Here is a 16756-nt window from a genome sequence, read left to right as displayed (position 1 = left end):
ACACAAAGGACTTCCACTATATTACATGGTCACAATCCATCACTCGAGAGTGGTGATCTCCACTGCCAATGTATCCCCAGCTCAGGTGTTTTAGACCAGTGGCAAATAATGTGGGCCGGCAAAAGTCTCCACAGACCAAGCTGGAGCAGAAGGCCCGTTTATAGACTGGGGCCTATGCATGGAAAACTGGCCAGACAGGGGGTGGGTCCTCACGACTCGTCACTATGACTCGCATAAAAATGGACAGCCTGGCTGGCCAGCGGCTCTTGCAGTGCAGAATGGAGCTTTGATCCCCGCAATTACTATTACAAGTATCGCCAACGTCAACCTACCGCCCGCAATATCTAGCGGCCTAACTTCACAACATATCACTCGAAAACACGTCTCTTGACTCACGGATGAAAGGCCACTAGTTATAACCACTCATGCAATTATTAATAACGGCGATTAAGGCGACGGAAAAACTCACATGAACTGCTTCTGGCCGGAAAAACGCAACTACATACACAGTTCGGTCATGAGCGACTGTGAGTGAGACTTAAGCTTGGGTCGAGTAAGGTACATGTGGCCGGAAGAAGCTGTCCGTACGTACATGACCTCACTTTGGTTCGAATCAGTATTTAGAAAAGTCCCAACTCATCCAATTATACACGGCAGAACATATTGGAATTACCCCAAACTTCGGCAAGGAGCCCTCAGTCATCTATATGATCGCCAAGAGAGCTTAACCCAACCACAACTTCTACATTACCATCACGGGATCACTCAAACCTACTGATCAACAAACTAAATATTCACTCATAATTAGATTGGAAATGGTAAAAAAATAAATAAAGTCGAACAAGGCTTAGGAGATTTTACACAAACCCAGTCGGAAGTTCAGCCGTTATCGTACTGGGGGTTTACGAATATCTGTCCGCGGCGCTCATCGGACACCCACTCGTTAACTTACTCTAGTACCGCTGCCTGACCCAAATGCGAGTATCCGTCTTGGTTTTGTGCCTTAAGCCTCTCAGGTTCATAGAGTAGTACGGGGGTTCATCACACCACAGGAAAAAAGTCTCGGCTCCAAAAGACAGATATGTGGGTGGTGGTAAGGCAAACTAGTATCTAGATCTCAGATGAGTCTGACACCTTTGGGGTGGTTGGGTGTTTTGATAATTGTTGGTTGGCTGGGGTTCATTTCTAAGTTTGCCTCTACCTGCCTCTACCTCCCATGGCACCATCGACGACCATCGACTGTGGCCGACGTAACGCCGAGATCGCACCAATATTTTGCGTCGGGAATCAAAAAAAATGAGTGACTTGTTAACTGGTTCTCGAGGAGATCTTTTTTCGGCGTTTGCTTGGCCCTATTGTGCATACACGTGGCCTGTAGCTGCTCAGGAATTTCAGCTTGCGTAAAAAGTGCACATATGATTTCTTGGCGGGATTGCACTACCATGTAGTGCAACTCACAGAGTGTGAGTGAGTAATGATTTTTCCAGCCAGAATCTACGAGAGACCGTGTTTGTCTTTTGGGGCTCAATTGCCCAACCATATCTCAACGAAGTCGGTACTAACTACGCTTTAAACATGCAAACGGCCCTAAACGGAGGCCCGGCCCGGGAGAAAGGGAAATAGGCTATCGTATGATACCCTTGTCCATAACCCAACTATCATACTCTTCATGATCATGATACATGTCTGCTCAAGGGCTAGGGTTTTTTCTAACTGCAGCGGAAAGGACGTAGACCCATGGCATCGGTGACCTTGCATGAAACACTATATCATCATTCGTACCAGGCCACTGGGAAAGAGGCGGGGAGCTTTCTGGCAAATGCCTTCTTTGGCAGAAGAGGGGGTGAAGGCGCAGACGTTTGTAGGCAGAGCACCCTGCCAATCCGATGATCGCAGCGTAGTATTTGGATACTGTAGATCCCCATATACTAGCCACATGTGATAGGTTTATACTTACATTTAATATTAGAGTACTTTAGGGCAAGGTACCTAGAGTACCTACTCTTCATAAGCACAGCACTGCAGGTCGCCGTAAGAATATGCGGGGAGGGGAGTTAATGCTCCAAAAACGACCAGTACCTCTACTTTGACTACGAGTATTTCAAAGTAGATCTCTCACAACCGAGCCTGGTATGCGGGGAACAACAAAATCGGGAAGAGTACCTAGAGTATATGCTCGTGCTTTTGATCGGGTTTCTTTCCCTTCTTTCCTTTGCAATTTGTCCATAGAGAATTAACACAGGTTTATATTAATTTATAGCCACTTGAAATCCATCATCCTGTTGACCCATGGGCTTATTTTCGGTACCGGTACCAAGAAAAACAGAAATCCGTTCTTCCATGGTGATACGGTTTCGGCTCCAATCCTAATGTAAATTTCTCTATTTCTCCGCCGCCGGTAAAAGAGTCGAATGAAAACTTTCAAGACACCTTGCATTGCTATCAACACCCATCCGGGAGTTTGTAATTAATATGGCCCGTGGCTTGGAAGACTCGAGGTAACCACAAAATTTCAACGGGTGAATAATGTGCCGTCCTGGACAGTCAAATTTTCAACACGCCGCAAAGCATTCCAAAGTAGAATACCTGCCAAAGGAAGCGAAATGGTCGCATCTTCAGTGTAACAAGGGTAAATTTTCCGTTGGGAGGCATGAAATGAGCATTACTTCCAGCCACTCTCGTCGTGAAGAAGTCGCGGAGTTGAAGTTCCCGTGTTGAAATTGGGTGATACCATATGACGACAAGGTTGGTACCGAGTGATCACACATGAGTGAATTCTCGTTTTCATTTTTGATGGTCGGCAACGGATTGGTTTCTTGTTGCTGCTTGAAATATTCCGCCCAGCGGGTATGTTGTGTTCACCATTTGCGGGCACAGGGGATCACGGGCCAACAAGGATTACGCTATTACACCCTCACGAAACCAGGATCTCTGAAATCCCACTCTTGTGCTCTTTTTCTAGCCCCCCCTTCTCCATCGTTCATGGTGGTCGAACCGTCTCCTTTCGCCTCAAGCCCCCAGGCTCCATGGAGTTGGAGTCCAACCCGCTCGTCTCTCTTGTTAAGATCTGATCTGTCTGGGCCTGCTTGTCAGATGTTGGTTTCTTCCGGAATCGGAGGTGGGCAGTTGCCTGGTTTATTGCGACTTCCCCTCCCCTCTATTCTGGTCTTTGATGGAACGACAACCACTCTTCGGTCATATCGTTCGGTCGGAATTTACGTGTTATTTTGGATATGAGGCCAACTACAGCAGCACCGATACTACAACTTCCAACGTCTAGCTTACGCCGAGAATGCTTCATTATTTATTTTCGTTGCTTTGTTGAGCTACAGGCAGGCTTGAATGTCCAGACACGGTGTGCAGACGAATCAACGCACGGTCGCGGCTGCTACGGCAGCAAAGCATCATCGCAAACACACCCACCGGAAGACACTACGGAGAGGCGTGCACTCAAATACACAAAATACTCGATAACTTTTTGATATCGTTTCTTTCGTTTCTAACGATTTGATCAGCAGCGCGTTTTCCAGTTCTGTGTTTTCTGTATGGATTTTACTAGTGGCGGTGGCGCATGATGGTACTGGTTCCTGGCTAACTGGAGATGAGTCGCGTCTTGATTACTCGTTGTCCGCTCATACGTGGATGATGCTACCGTACTGACCAGACAGCTCAATACTCTCTCCATACTATCAGCAGTTCTCTCTCTTGTGTGTTCTAACATAAGTGCAGTTTGTTGTTGGGGGGTGAGGGGGGAGCCAAAAAGGGGAGGGTGGTGATGATGGGGTAGTTATCTGCAGGAGTGAGTGGAATCGACCAATGGTTGCCCCCTGGTACAAACTCCTTCCCGGCGGGGCTAGGGTTTAAATGCAAGATGTCCTTGGCGCTCCTAATCGTCTGCTCGTCTCAGCCAGTGGGGCCGAATACAAAAGGAAGCACTTTCCCACGCAGTCTCTTCTCACACTTTGTTGTCCATTTTGCGGCCTCCTGAAGTTTTGCATCTTATCTCCCCATCGCAATACGAAACCCGACACCACGCGCCCGCAGGCATTGGAAGCGGCTCAAAAATATAAAAATATAAAATAACTTTTTCTAAGGAACAATCACAGAGAGCAAAATCGATTTATTATCTAATCTCCGTTGACACCTTGTTTTTTTTTTTACCACATTTTTTTTCGTTTTTGTTGCCCACAATCTATTCCAAATCGGATAACGCGTGGCGCGACGGGCTAGCAAAAAAAGCGAAAGGCTGAGTCATTAAAAATACTCAAGCTTTAAAGCACACTTACCCTGCCAGATCCCTCTTCCTCTCTTCTCTTTCTCTCTCCTCCGTTGTTGTCAACGCACCACCACACAATTACATTGGTAACCACCCAACCATTTGCTTCGCCTTCCTCCTCCCCCACCAGTATAATATCCCTACTACCCTACCCCTCTTTTTTTTTTTCTTTTCCGCCCATTCTCTCCACTTCTACACAAGGCCATACGCGTGGTTGCCTCCCCACTTCCCCAGTGCGTGTGTGGTGCTTACTACTCGTGTGCAGGCTTTCCTGCCCCAAACCTTTAATTGTACAACGCTTTGAGGCTCCACCGTTGCTGCCAACGAAGCCACACTTTCAACCATCCACGCTTGTACCCACACATCATCCTGTCAACCACACCGACACGCTATTCATCAGCGTTCTGTTAACCCACCACCACTACCACCACCTCCACCACCGCCTCTAGCCTTACCCCATCTATCATCCCCGCTTACTTCTTCAACCCTTAATAGGTAATCCATCCATCATCGCTAATTACCACCCGTTACTTCAATAAATCCGCCGACCTCTGGATTCTTTTTGTCGCGCTTCCCCATCCCATAAGTCGTCGCCTTTGGTGGGTGTTAAGGTGAATTACTTTCCCTCTCACTTCAACAAGGTGCTTGGTTCATTTGGGTCTTCTATGGCAGTGATGAGTCCACAGCTGTCGGCTAGCACCCATCCACACGACCCAAAGTCTGAGACGGTTGCTCCCGCCTTGGCGGAGGCGGACAATGCTGTCTCACAGGGGACGATGGCGATGGACTTGGATGTTAATGGGTGAGTTTGCCCTGTTCCTGTCTGCTGTTTGTCGCTTCTCCCCTGCCCTCCCCTACATACCCCTCCGGCATCATATCTCGCCGCGTATCTCCTCGAGATGCGTCTCAGGTGATGGTTATGAGGTTTGAGATGTGGTGTTTTGGTGGAAATTCCTCTTGTATCCTTTTCGTTTATCTCCATTGTCTTTCATTTTCATGTTTCTGAAAACATTGTATTTACATTATCCTTCCGCTACTTTAGAACGGTCAAGCAATCTACTACATCCTCTTCTATACCAGAATTTGCCCCATCTTCGCCGAAAGATGAACCTATCGCCAATGATGATCGCGACCCGTTAGTGAATGGCAATAGTACAGCGAAAAAAATAAACGCACCCCCATCGCCACCAATTCCAACTCCTCCACTACACCAAACAGATAGCTCACAGGAACTTTCTGATTTACATATAACCTCGCCAGCAGGCGGCGCACCATCAATGTCGTTTCATGGGAATGGACAGACTAACGTAGAAGAGGGACAAAAAATACGCGACAAGGCTATTGTAGAAGATTTGCGGAAGGAAACGAAAATTCCCGAACGGACAAACGGGGCCCCTAGTGACAGGTCGAAGCCATCAACTCATGTATCAACAGCCGACCATGCGATGACTGATGCGCCTTCAGTAAAGACATCAAGAGAGAGGGAGGACGATGACAACGTGGGGCCTCCATTGAAGCGGGCGAAAACGGAAGAGATGGATAGCTCATCATCCTCAGCCGAGGCGCCGCTATACCATTCCACCGATCCAATCACGCCGTCACAGATTAAGTTTGTATTAGGTGTTATTCGAAGTCTTAGACGGACCAAGGACGCCCGCCCTTTTACAATGCCAGTTGATGCCGAGAGACTTAATGTGCCTACATACTACGAGATCGTCACAAACCCTATGGATCTCCAAACGATGGAAAAGAAGTTACAAAATAACGAGTACAAGACTCCGCGAGCAATCGTGGACGATTTTAATCTGATTCTTTCAAACTGTGTCCTATTCAACAGTAATGAACACCCTGTTACCGACATGTCGAAGAGCATGCAGGCTTCTTGGGAGAAACATATGAAAGGGTTTCCAGCAGCGAATGCACCTGAAGTTGTGGAAAAGAGTGCGCCAAAGCCTAGTAAGAAGAAGGGTGGATCGTCGCGGCCATCGGCTGCGAAAGCTCCTAAATCGTCACAAGTTAAGAAGGAGGCAAAAACAGTTGCGCAATCGCCTATAGCTGCCTCCCCTACTTTTGGTCTCCAGCCGTCTGGAATTCCGCAAATTCGTCGTGACTCAACAGCTGGCGATGGCAGGCCAAAGAGAGAAATTCACCCTCCGGCTCCCAAGGATTTACCGTATTCAGATGTAAAACCGAGACGCAAGAAGAATGCTTCCGAACTGAAATTCTGCGATATGGTCATTAAAGAGCTACACAAAAAAATCCATGAACCCTATGCGTTCCCATTTTATTCACCGGTGGACCCAGTGGCTCTTAATATCCCCGAGTACTTCAAAATCATCAAGAAGCCCATGGATCTTGGTACTATCCAGTCCAAACTCAAGACGAATCAGTATGAGACTGGGAATGATTTCGAGGCGGATTTGCGCTTGATGTTCAGGAATTGCTACAAGTTTAATCCTCCGAATCAAGCTGTGCATCAGATGGGTAAACGCCTGGAGGGTATATTCGACGAAAAATGGTCCGATCGAGCCAAATATGTCAGGGACAACCCGGGTAGCCATTCTCCCGCTTCCGCCTCGCCACCACCTGAAGACCACGATGAGGATGAGATGAGCGAAGAGGAGGAGCCTAATCAGCCCGATATTAAGGCTTTGGAGCAGCAACTCGAAATGATGAAGGATCAACTTTCTTCACTCAAACGACAAAACAAGAAAACACCACCTGTTTCATCAAATTCCAAAAAAGGCAAAGCTGGACCTTCTAGAAAGAACTCCACAGCCGCCGCTCCAGCACCACCAGCAAAGAAGGTTAAGAGATCTGGTAGTAAGAAGGATGTACCTCGCATCACCTTGGAGCAGAAGACCGAGCTATCCGAAAGGATCAATTTCTTGCCATCGGGTAAGATGGCATATGCGCTCAACATGATCAGGCAGAATATGCCCGAGATTGACAAGGTATGAAATTATGGGCATGTATTATTTTTTTGACATCTGCTAATATACAGCAATTTCAGGGTCAAAATGACGAAATCGAGCTAGATATAGATGAGCTAGACCCTCAAACTTTATACAAGCTCTATGTTTATGTATCAAAGTATACACCAGCTCTTGAAGCCAAATACGTCCCGCCACCACCACCACCTCGTCCAGCCCAGGAATCGAAGGCCAAGACTAAGGCGCCCTCAAAGCCGCGGAAGAACAAGCCGATGTCTGCGAGTGAACAGGAGGCCAAGATCAAGGATCTCACAGCCAGACTTCATGATTTCGACAACCCAACGCCTTTGCCCACTTCTGCCCAAGGTTAGTTACAAGTGTGATAATTATTGACACGATGAGTAGTAGAGATCGCTAATAAATTCCGTAGCTGCTCCCGAAAATGCGGATAGTGAATCCAGTGATGACGACGAGAGCTCGGGGTCAGAAAGCGAGGAAGAATAGGCATTTCATGTCTCTGGAAAATACTGTAAAAGGGCGGTGCCTTCATATCCTGTTCCCCGAAATATTGAAGTTCACATTCATCGTATCCGTTCATGCCATCATCGTCACACGAAGTATCACGTCTCCTCAACTCCTGCTCCAACACCGTAATTAAATCACCCACCCCTTCAGAAGGCGGAGATTTAGACACCCCACCTCGTTGGTGTAGCGCTTTATACCTACCACAGACGGATACCTAATTAATCTAGTTATTCCCCGGTACTTCCCCAAACCAAATTTATGGGGGAGTATAGTTGGCACGTTTGGTGGCTTAGTTCAATGATCATTTCCTTTACTTTACCCCTTTTTCTTCGTTTCTTGTATCTTTACTTTGGCAAATTACTTTTTTCTCCCCTTGTTTTAGTTTCCACCTGCTCGTATCTTATGAAAAACAATTGTCTGTGTCTTGCGTAAAAAAAAAAAAAAAACCGAGTTTTGATGAAGGGGAGGGAAGGGAGGGATTTGACGAATTTGGGGAGTTTCATTTCCTTTTTTTTCTTTCTTTTTTTTCTTGAGGTATTTGGGTAGGGCAGTCAAACGTTTTTTTTGTATGATACATTGCATGCTCTTAGTGGGTCTACTTGTTCTTTTTTCTCACTCTTCTTGATCGCTTATTTCTACGATGCGATATATGATTTGGCGCAATTTGATATGTGGTCCCTATTACTCTGCATCTTCTGGAATATCTCACCCATTTCCCTCTTCCCTCTTACCTCTCTCCCTTCCTTTCTCCCTTTTCCCCTTGTTCCTCTTTTTTTTTTTTTTTTTTTTTTTTTTTACCTTTTCACCATACTTTTTTTTTTATAGGAACCCGATATAAAGAAATCTCGGATTTTAGAGGAAAGTTTTCAGAGGTGATGGTGGGTTTTGGCCCGGGTGGGTCGGTGGATTTTTTCTCGAATGATATCACTTTGCATTGTTATTTACCCATTTCTTTTATTATTTTTCTTTTCTTTTGGTAGGGGAGTTTTTTTTTTATTACTTTTTTTGTTGAGTATTATTCTTTTCTCTCTCTCTTTTTTTCTTCGAGGTTTTAAAAGGGTGTAAATAGAGATATCTAAAACCGCAAGGGCCAAGGCGCGGGGATGGGTTGACACGAAGGGGTTTATGAATTAAGAGGATGGAAGAGGGAGAGGTTGGGCATGGGGCAAGTGGTTGGCTACATGTATTTTTTTCTGTGCCCGATGGATGGCAGGAAGGAAGGCAGGCAGAGGGTGGGGAGGGTTTGTGGGTTTTGGGAGGGAGGGAGGAGAGGATGTGGAGGCCAGGGCTTTTAAAGTTGGTATTTTTATGAGTACAATGAAATAATTATGAATTCTTAATTTTTGGGCCGTCTCGTACCGATATTTCTAGGTTATACGCCCATGGGCTTAAAGCAAAGTAGTGGAAGGAAAGTCAAGGAAAACTGGTGGTGTATGCACATTCTCGTGACTTAAGCCAATCAGCAAGCATTTTTCTACGTTAAGCCCATGGGCGTATAACCCAGAAATATCGGTACTCGATCGAGTTCGTAGGTGAATGATTGTTTGTGAGTGAGTGAATGATTGAAGTCCTGCTATGACAACCATAAATTATTTCTTCGGATTATTAGACAGCCCAGATTATTATATCATGGCGAAATAATAATCGCAATAGAGTACTCATAACCAGTGAACAACCTACATGTTCGGACAACGTTGCAACAAGCATAACGGCAAGGATTTGCATGGTGTGTCTTAAGGCACCTGTATTGTGTGGGAGTAATTGAATAATTGCCTCTGGAGGTGATTGTTTTCTTAGTGCAAAGTTCGATTATTCAATTGCACGGACAGCGTTTGTTACAATAATCTGAAGGTCGGGTTATCGCCAGTAACCTAGATTACTGGGTTGTCCGAATAGGAAGACCTTAGAGTGAGTATTGAGTGTGTTGGTTGAATAGAGTACCGGGTGTTCACCATTAATCTGAAGAACTCTGCTTCATTGGTTGAAAATGCAGGGATTTTATAGAGAGCAACCAATTACCATCAATCACACCGGCCTTAGTGCACCAAATTTGTATGGGGGAAAAAAGTCTGAAGAACTTTCATATATCTCTACTCAAAAATCTAAATATTTTGCTAAAAATACAAAAAAATAACTGCAGAATAGCGCTGGCTCCCAGCTTCCCCTAGATAATATTTTGAGCTCATAAACCCTTGTGGGGAGTGTTTTCTGATGAAGTTGGGTGCAAATGACAGTCAAATTGCGGTCTTGGAGGTTGCATTGCAAAATATGGGGGCAGCCTATTCAAGTACTTTTTCTGGCGCCAAGTATCATTTTCTGCAGCTTCAACCAATCATACGCCAAAAAAAAGGTTCTTCAGACAAACCCATAACCCCCGGTACATGTAGTTGGTGAATGAGTGAGTGATTACTTTCGTGCTAGTACTACTACTCACTCCCGCTACCACCACCATTACTCTACCACCCTACCACTCTACCTGTCTTGCTGTCTGCCAGAATCCAAGAACCGGGAGACGGGAATATCCCTCGGGTCGTGTAACTCCCATCTAATTATCCTGCGCATTATTTCGTCCATGGTGCCATTTCACAAGGAAAGAATAATCCTAGGAAGGAAGGGAAGGTGAAGGGATGGATGAGCGGGATCCCGAGGTCAACGTTATCTGCCCAACTCTACTTGTTCTGCTTCCACTTGTTCTTCGGCGTTCCATCTCAGCATGTGGAAGGGGAGGAACGGATGATGCACCGCGAGAATACATCCCTGGTTCTTCCCTTCCAGCGACCTATGAACTGGCAGAATTTACGTACACATACTTCTACCTCATGTACACCACTGGATACATAGCCTAAAACACCTTTTTTTGTATGTGCCTACAGCGACATACATACAGGTACGGACGGATAGATAGAGTCGGAGATACTCATTTGCATTTCACATTTGAAACGGAAAACACACACACACACACACGCTGTCCCGTACTGAATGTCTGTAATATTGTTGTTGCTATCGAGGAATGCTCTCTCCCATTGTTCTCCAGAAAAACAAAACACAAAAAAACAAATGTCGTACCTGCAGGGTGGCCCGTGCGGACCCTGGAGCGAGAGCTATAACTAAGCTAGGGACCCGCGATCTGTGGGGTCACCATTCATTCCTGCCATCGTGAGAAATGCGCGGGCGCCCCCCCTCCCCTCTCTCCAAAACGCAAGGAAGGAGGAGAATGCTAGCTAGGCGCCTGTCTGGCTGGAGAGTAGAGCAGATGGTGATGATGATGGTATATGCAGAGCAGAGTGAGTAGCTACTCTACTTGGAGGAGAGTGCATTGGAGCAGATGTACCTCTAGATGCCTACGCATAGCTAGCTTAATATAATTCTGTAATCCATTCCGGGTCCATCCATCCATCCATCCATCCATCCATCCATCCCCGCCCTTTGGAGGTTGTTTTTATAGACGGACCCCACCCACCCCTTCGCAGTTTTTTCTTTTTTCTTTTCCATTTCTACTGACTGACTGACTGACTGACTGCCTGTCCTGTGTCTTCTCTCACATCTCCTTCCTTCCTTCCTTCTGGCTTCTAGTAATTCTTCTTCTTCTTTTCCTCCCCATATACCTAACCTAGTATATATCTCTACTCATAATTAAAGATGGACTCCGGCCCCCCCACGCCCACCGAGCAGCCCATCCTCCCCAAAGTCGCCATCATCGGCAGCGGCGTCTCCGGCCTGGCCGCCCTATGGGCCCTCACACACGACCCCAGCAAGCGCACGCACGAGGTGCACCTCTTCGAGGCCGCCGACTATCTCGGCGGGCACACGCACACCGTCACCTACAAGCACGGCTCCGAGATCATTGCCGTCGACACGGGCTTCATTGTGATGAATGCTGCCACTTACCGTATATCCCCCCCCCCCCCCAATGCCCACCTGTCATAGCTCCATACCCCATATCCACCTGCCCACCATCATAGCTCCATATACACCAATATCAAAAGAAAACCAAAAAAAAAAAAAAAAAAAAAAAAAAAAAAAACTAACCCCCCACCCTCCCCGCCAAACAGCAAACTTCATCTCCTTCCTCAAGCACCTCCGCATCCCCACCATCCCCACACAAATGACATTCAGCGTCACCCGCGACCAGGGCGCCTTCGAATGGTCTGGCAGCAGCCTGTCCTCTCTTTTCGCTCAGCGCTCCAACCTCTTCCGCCCGTCAATGTGGCGCATGCTGTTCGACATCATCCGCTTCAACACCTTTGCGCTCGACCTCCTCACCACCTCCTCCGAGGGGGACTCCGAGGAAGAGACACTCGGCGCATATCTGGATCGTGAGGGATACTCGGACGCATTCAGGAACGACTACCTCATCCCCATGACGGCCGCCGTGTGGAGCACCAGCCCTGATACATGTGCGCTGGAGTTCCCGGCGGTGACGCTGGTGAGGTTCATGTATGCATGCCTTTATATCCCTGCCTCCCCCACCCCCCCGCTCTGTCGGGTTGTGAAAGGTGTGGGCTAACAATTGGTATTGGTGAAGGTGGAATCATAACCTGCTGAACATCGTGTCGTCGCGCCCGCAGTGGCTCACCGTCAAGGGCGGCGCAAAGAACTATGTCGAGGCCGTGGCGAGGGCGGTGCCGGCGCACCAGGTGCACATGTGCATGCCCGTCACGTCGGTGCGGGGCAGCGGCAGCATCGGCGAGGACGGGTGCGAGAAGGTGCTCGTGTCGGCGAAGCGCGGGAGCGTCGAGTTTGAGTACGAGTACGACCACGTGATTGTCGCCACGCACGGCGACCAGGCGCTTCGGCTGCTTGGCGAGGGCGCGACGGAGACGGAGCGGGAGATCCTGGGCGAGTTCCGCACGAGCAGGAACACGGCGGTGCTGCATGGCGATAAAAAGGTATGTGCTTTGTTCTGTTGTAGAATTATAAAAAAAAAAATTATCCATTCCCACAATTCCTGCACTCCTCTGGAGGGGGAGGAGAGAAAGAAAGAGTGAAGGATGGCATGAAGAATTCAAGGTCTTGCTGGGGATCGAACCCAGATTACGGGAATCAAAATCCCGTGTGCTATCCATTACACTACAAAACCCTTGATACCCTCCACCCCGCACACAGCACCCATATACCATACCATACCATACCCATACCACATACTACCACATACTAACCACCACACAGCTCCTCCCCGTCCGCAAGTCCGCATGGGCCGCCTGGAACTACCTCACGTCCTCGACGCCCACGTCCGCCAACGTCGCCCAGGTCTCGCTCACCTACAACATGAACATCCTGCAATACATCCCGCCGCAGCGCTTCGGCGACGTGCTTGTGACGCTCAACCCGCTCTCGCCGCCCGACCCGGCCACCGTCCAGGGCGTGTACGAGTACGAGCACCCGCTGTACACGCCCGAGGCTGTGGCAGCGCAGCGGCGTCTCCCAGAGATACAGGGCAAGCGCGGGATCACGTTTGCGGGGGCGTGGACGGGCTATGGGTTCCATGAGGATGGGTTCACGTCGGGGTTGCGCGCGGCGGTGGGGGGTTTGGGGGCAGAGGTGCCGTTTGAGGTGAGGGATGCGAGGTGTGTGAAGGGGGTGAGGCCGCCGGGGAGGGGGTTGGTGGAGAGGGCGCTGAGGACGCTGGTGGGGGTGGTGTATTTGGTGATTGTGGTGCTGGAGGCGTTGTTGGGGAAGGGGGCGGTGAGGAGGGAGCCGGTGGGGAGGAGGAAGAAGGAGTTGTAGGTGGTGGTGGTGGTGGTGGTGGTGGTGGTGGGGGTTGGGCGGGTAGGTATGGGACTTGTTTTTTGATAGATATTTTAGTGATAGCGTGCATGTGCTTCTTTTATAGGCGCCTTAATACTAAACAAGTAAATGAATCTTTGCTTTGTTAGTGTTTTAGTTGTTGCTTTCTGAGCTCGAGTGGTGGGTGATATGTATATATACTCACAGCTATCACCTATCATTCGAGCTCAGAAAGCGAGTTCACCGCCCACCGAGCACAGCGACCAATTCTCACACAGGTATCTCTTGGCTACAGGTTTGCGTGAGAGAAGACCCCAAGCTCGGTAGGTGGTGAACTCGCTTGGTGGGTAACGAGGGTAGGTCTATAGCTAAACATTAGTATCGACTCGAATACACTGCCGCCCCATGACAAGTAGCGTATGATTCAACAGTGCTAGCTAGTAGCGCACTCTCACCGGGCGGCCGAGTGAGACTTGTAGTATGCCTATGATAGGTTAATGGTCGATAGTAATCAGTTAATGCTTCACAGCTCGATATCGATATCTAAATAACAATCTCTACCAGAGATAAAACCGCGGCTCTGCCAACTGCCTTTTATCTGCAGCTCCACGCCCTCCTCACCCGTGCAATGCAATTGAATCTACCCACCAGGCCGTGCTGTACATACACACATAGATTCGCCCTCACCATGCATTCTCCATTTCACAGCTAGCCATCTCTAGATCTCCAGCTCTCACATCCACCATCTATAAACACCCCCAAAACCATACCATGCCCTTCGACATCCTCGCCTGCGGCTTCAACGCCCACGGCCAGCTCCTCCCCAGCGACGACGACGCAATCCCCGCCGACATCTTCACGCCCACCGTCATAGCGCGCGCCGAGACCTCCGCAAGGATCCTCTTCGCTGGATGGTCTGAAACGCTGCGTATGCCTTTCTCTCCCTCTCCCTCTCCCTCCTCCTACATTATACTAGACAATTGCAATCCATCCAGCTGACAGGTAGATGCACAGTCGAGCTCGACAACAAACTCCACCACAGAGGCGCAGGGTCTCTGCAGCCGCTCCCGCAGTCCTGCAAACCCCCATATAGAGCCTTCGGCGACGGGCTGGGGCTCAAGGTCATCCTTGGGGGCGGGGGCGGCGGCGGCAGCGGCCACACGACGGCATACGTGCGCGCGCCCTCTGGGGCATGGGAGTGCCACCCGCTAGCGTCAGAGATACATCTCCTCGCCATCGCCGGCAACGGCAAGGTCCTCAGCAGCACCTCCAACGGCACCGGTACCCCACCCCACCCCACAAGGCCCATACATATACATTTTACTCACAGCATCCCCTCCCCCCCCATAGTAATCCACGCCCACCCCACCCTCGCCTCCCTCCTCGCCTCCCACCCCCCCACCGCCACGCACACCTTCTCTGCCACATCACGCATCACCGCCATCGCCGCCACCGCAACATCATTCGCCCTCCTCAGCGCCCGCGGACACATCTACACCGCCGGCGACCCGCGGCACAGCCGCCTCCTCGCGCGCGACACCGGCACCAGCACTGCGCCGCCGGACGCGCCAGGGCTGGTCGACGCGCTCGACGGCATCGCGATGGCGGGGGTTGCGGCGGGGGGGTGGGTTGGTGCGGCGCGGAGCGCGGAGCGCGATGTGTATCTGTGGGGCGGGCGCGCGGGGGAGGATGGGGGTGTGATTTGTGATTTGGGAGGGGTGGGAGCGGATGGGGGGGAGGAGGTGGGCGTGGTGGATGTGGAGAGGGGCGTGGATGTGGTGGGGTGGGCGTGGGGATGGGGCATGTTGTGGTGCTGACGGAGGGGGGGAGGGTGTGGGGTGTGGGCAGGGCCGGGAGTGGGCAGCTGGGGGTGGGGGGTGAAGAGTTTTGCGAGGAGTGGAGGGAGATAGATATCGGGGAGGGGAGGGTGGTGGAGGTTGTGGCTGGCGGGTGGGCGACTTTTGTGGTTGTTGAGAGGCCGTGATAGCTGTGGGCCGAGTGATGGGCGGTGAAGGAGTTCCGGGTCAAGGATCGATAATTAGAAATAATAATAAAATCAATCATCCAATAAAAAAACATGATACAATACTTCCATCCCCCACACACTCCTCGACCGCGGCCGGGCGCGCGGGGTGTCGTCATATTAGCCTCGTTACCCGGAGAACCCCCACGCCGCTTTAACCACACTGCCACACACAAGACCCACACACTCCCCCGCCCCACCGTCCAGGGGGGCCGCGTGTTAAAGCAGCGAATCAATTAGCCTCTGAAACATCTCTCATCCGATCGCTCGCGCAACGAACGAACAGCCTTGAACCACCCACCACCACCACCACCACCACCACACACCCCACTAAACAACACAACCACACAACTGCACATCTCCCCTCAATCTTTTGAAACGAAACGTCCGCAATGCCTATGCCAGTATGTGCCCCCAGCCCCATGAAGGAGTGAATGGGATGAATGGAGGAAGAAGAGACGAGTGGCATGAATGAAGAAGAGACGCTGACGGGAAGGGGGTTGCAACTGTAGAAGCAGGAACAAAGTGGTACGAGATCATCCGAGCATTTGTGTTTTTTTTCTCCTCCTCCTCCTCCTCCTCCTCCGCCTGCCCTTCCGCCCGCCCAGCCTGCGGGCGAGGACGAAGAGGGAGCCTGGGGAGAAAAGAAAGGAAATGGAAAATGGAAACGATGGAAGGGATATATCCAGAGATACTAACGCTCTTTAAACCACCAGCGCACACCATCTCTCAGAGGCTGAGACAGCTCAAGAAGGTCCCCCCAGAATTGATCCCTCTCGGTATGATCCTCCCTCCCTTCCCGTCTGTTTGTGCCTGTGCGTGTTGACTGATGATGTGTTTCGTAGGTGTCGTTATCGGGTACTCCCCCTCCATCCAACCCCAGATGATGATAAGATCGCAAAGCGGTAGTAAGGAACAGAAAGCTAACCCGTAGTTCCCCGTGGTGTGTGTGTGCGCGCAGTGCCGGTGTCGGAAGTGAGTTTCCTCCCCTCCCTCCCTTTGCCCCCCCCCCCCCCTTCCATCCCCTTTGTCCGGCCCCGGCGGCCTGGGTTGTATATATTATATCTACTGTGCAAGTACTGACGTATATCGGCAGTGGCATTCTTCTCCATGGGCCGCAAGCTGTGGGTGGACAAGCAGCTGCGTCTGTCGCGCTCCCCAAGGTCCGGCCACTAAGTGCAATTACAAGCGTGATTGGTTGGTTGATGGCAATTATAGCCGGAAGGGGAGGGGGGATGGAGTACATAGGGATGGATGGTTTTGTAGGTAGTT

The 16756-nt window shown here is 50.0% G+C and overlaps 5 protein-coding genes across 5 annotated transcripts; all 5 read left to right on the top strand.

Annotated features, from left to right (window-relative positions):
- Positions 1-3871: 3871 nt before the first annotated feature.
- Positions 3872-4973, top strand: LAJ45_01615 (uncharacterized protein; the record flags this gene model as incomplete). The annotated part of the gene is made up of 5 exons (XM_046111208.1): positions 3872-3910; positions 4295-4362; positions 4542-4629; positions 4772-4887; positions 4949-4973. 5 exons carry the CDS (start codon positions 3872-3874, stop codon positions 4971-4973), a joined length of 336 nt encoding a protein of 111 aa, XP_045975152.1.
- A 79-nt stretch (positions 4974-5052) lies between these two features.
- Positions 5053-7713, top strand: LAJ45_01614 (uncharacterized protein; the record flags this gene model as incomplete). The annotated part of the gene is made up of 4 exons (XM_046111207.1): positions 5053-5078; positions 5319-7230; positions 7290-7575; positions 7640-7713. The coding sequence occupies 4 exons, from the start codon at positions 5053-5055 to the stop codon at positions 7711-7713; spliced, it is 2298 nt and encodes a 765-aa protein (XP_045975151.1).
- A 3660-nt stretch (positions 7714-11373) lies between these two features.
- LAJ45_01613 (uncharacterized protein) lies at positions 11374-13461 on the top strand (the record flags this gene model as incomplete). The annotated part of the gene is made up of 4 exons (XM_046111206.1): positions 11374-11623; positions 11787-12171; positions 12260-12623; positions 12904-13461. 4 exons carry the CDS (start codon positions 11374-11376, stop codon positions 13459-13461), a joined length of 1557 nt encoding a protein of 518 aa, XP_045975150.1.
- Positions 13462-14232: 771 nt separating this feature from the next.
- Positions 14233-15278, top strand: LAJ45_01612 (uncharacterized protein; the record flags this gene model as incomplete). The annotated part of the gene is made up of 3 exons (XM_046111205.1): positions 14233-14389; positions 14476-14742; positions 14812-15278. 3 exons carry the CDS (start codon positions 14233-14235, stop codon positions 15276-15278), a joined length of 891 nt encoding a protein of 296 aa, XP_045975149.1.
- A 598-nt stretch (positions 15279-15876) lies between these two features.
- On the top strand, positions 15877-16754 carry LAJ45_01611 (uncharacterized protein; the record flags this gene model as incomplete). Its single annotated transcript, XM_046111204.1, has 7 exons — positions 15877-15888; positions 15997-16012; positions 16201-16263; positions 16330-16342; positions 16446-16459; positions 16581-16647; positions 16703-16754. The coding sequence occupies 7 exons, from the start codon at positions 15877-15879 to the stop codon at positions 16752-16754; spliced, it is 237 nt and encodes a 78-aa protein (XP_045975148.1).
- Between the last annotated feature and the right edge of the window lie 2 nt (positions 16755-16756).

This window comes from Morchella importuna, assembly GCF_003444635.1.
Source record: "Morchella importuna strain M04M26 chromosome Unknown Morimp01GS003, whole genome shotgun sequence".
Classification (NCBI taxonomy): domain Eukaryota; kingdom Fungi; phylum Ascomycota; class Pezizomycetes; order Pezizales; family Morchellaceae; genus Morchella; species Morchella importuna.
This window is presented reverse-complemented; position numbering and strand designations above follow the sequence as displayed.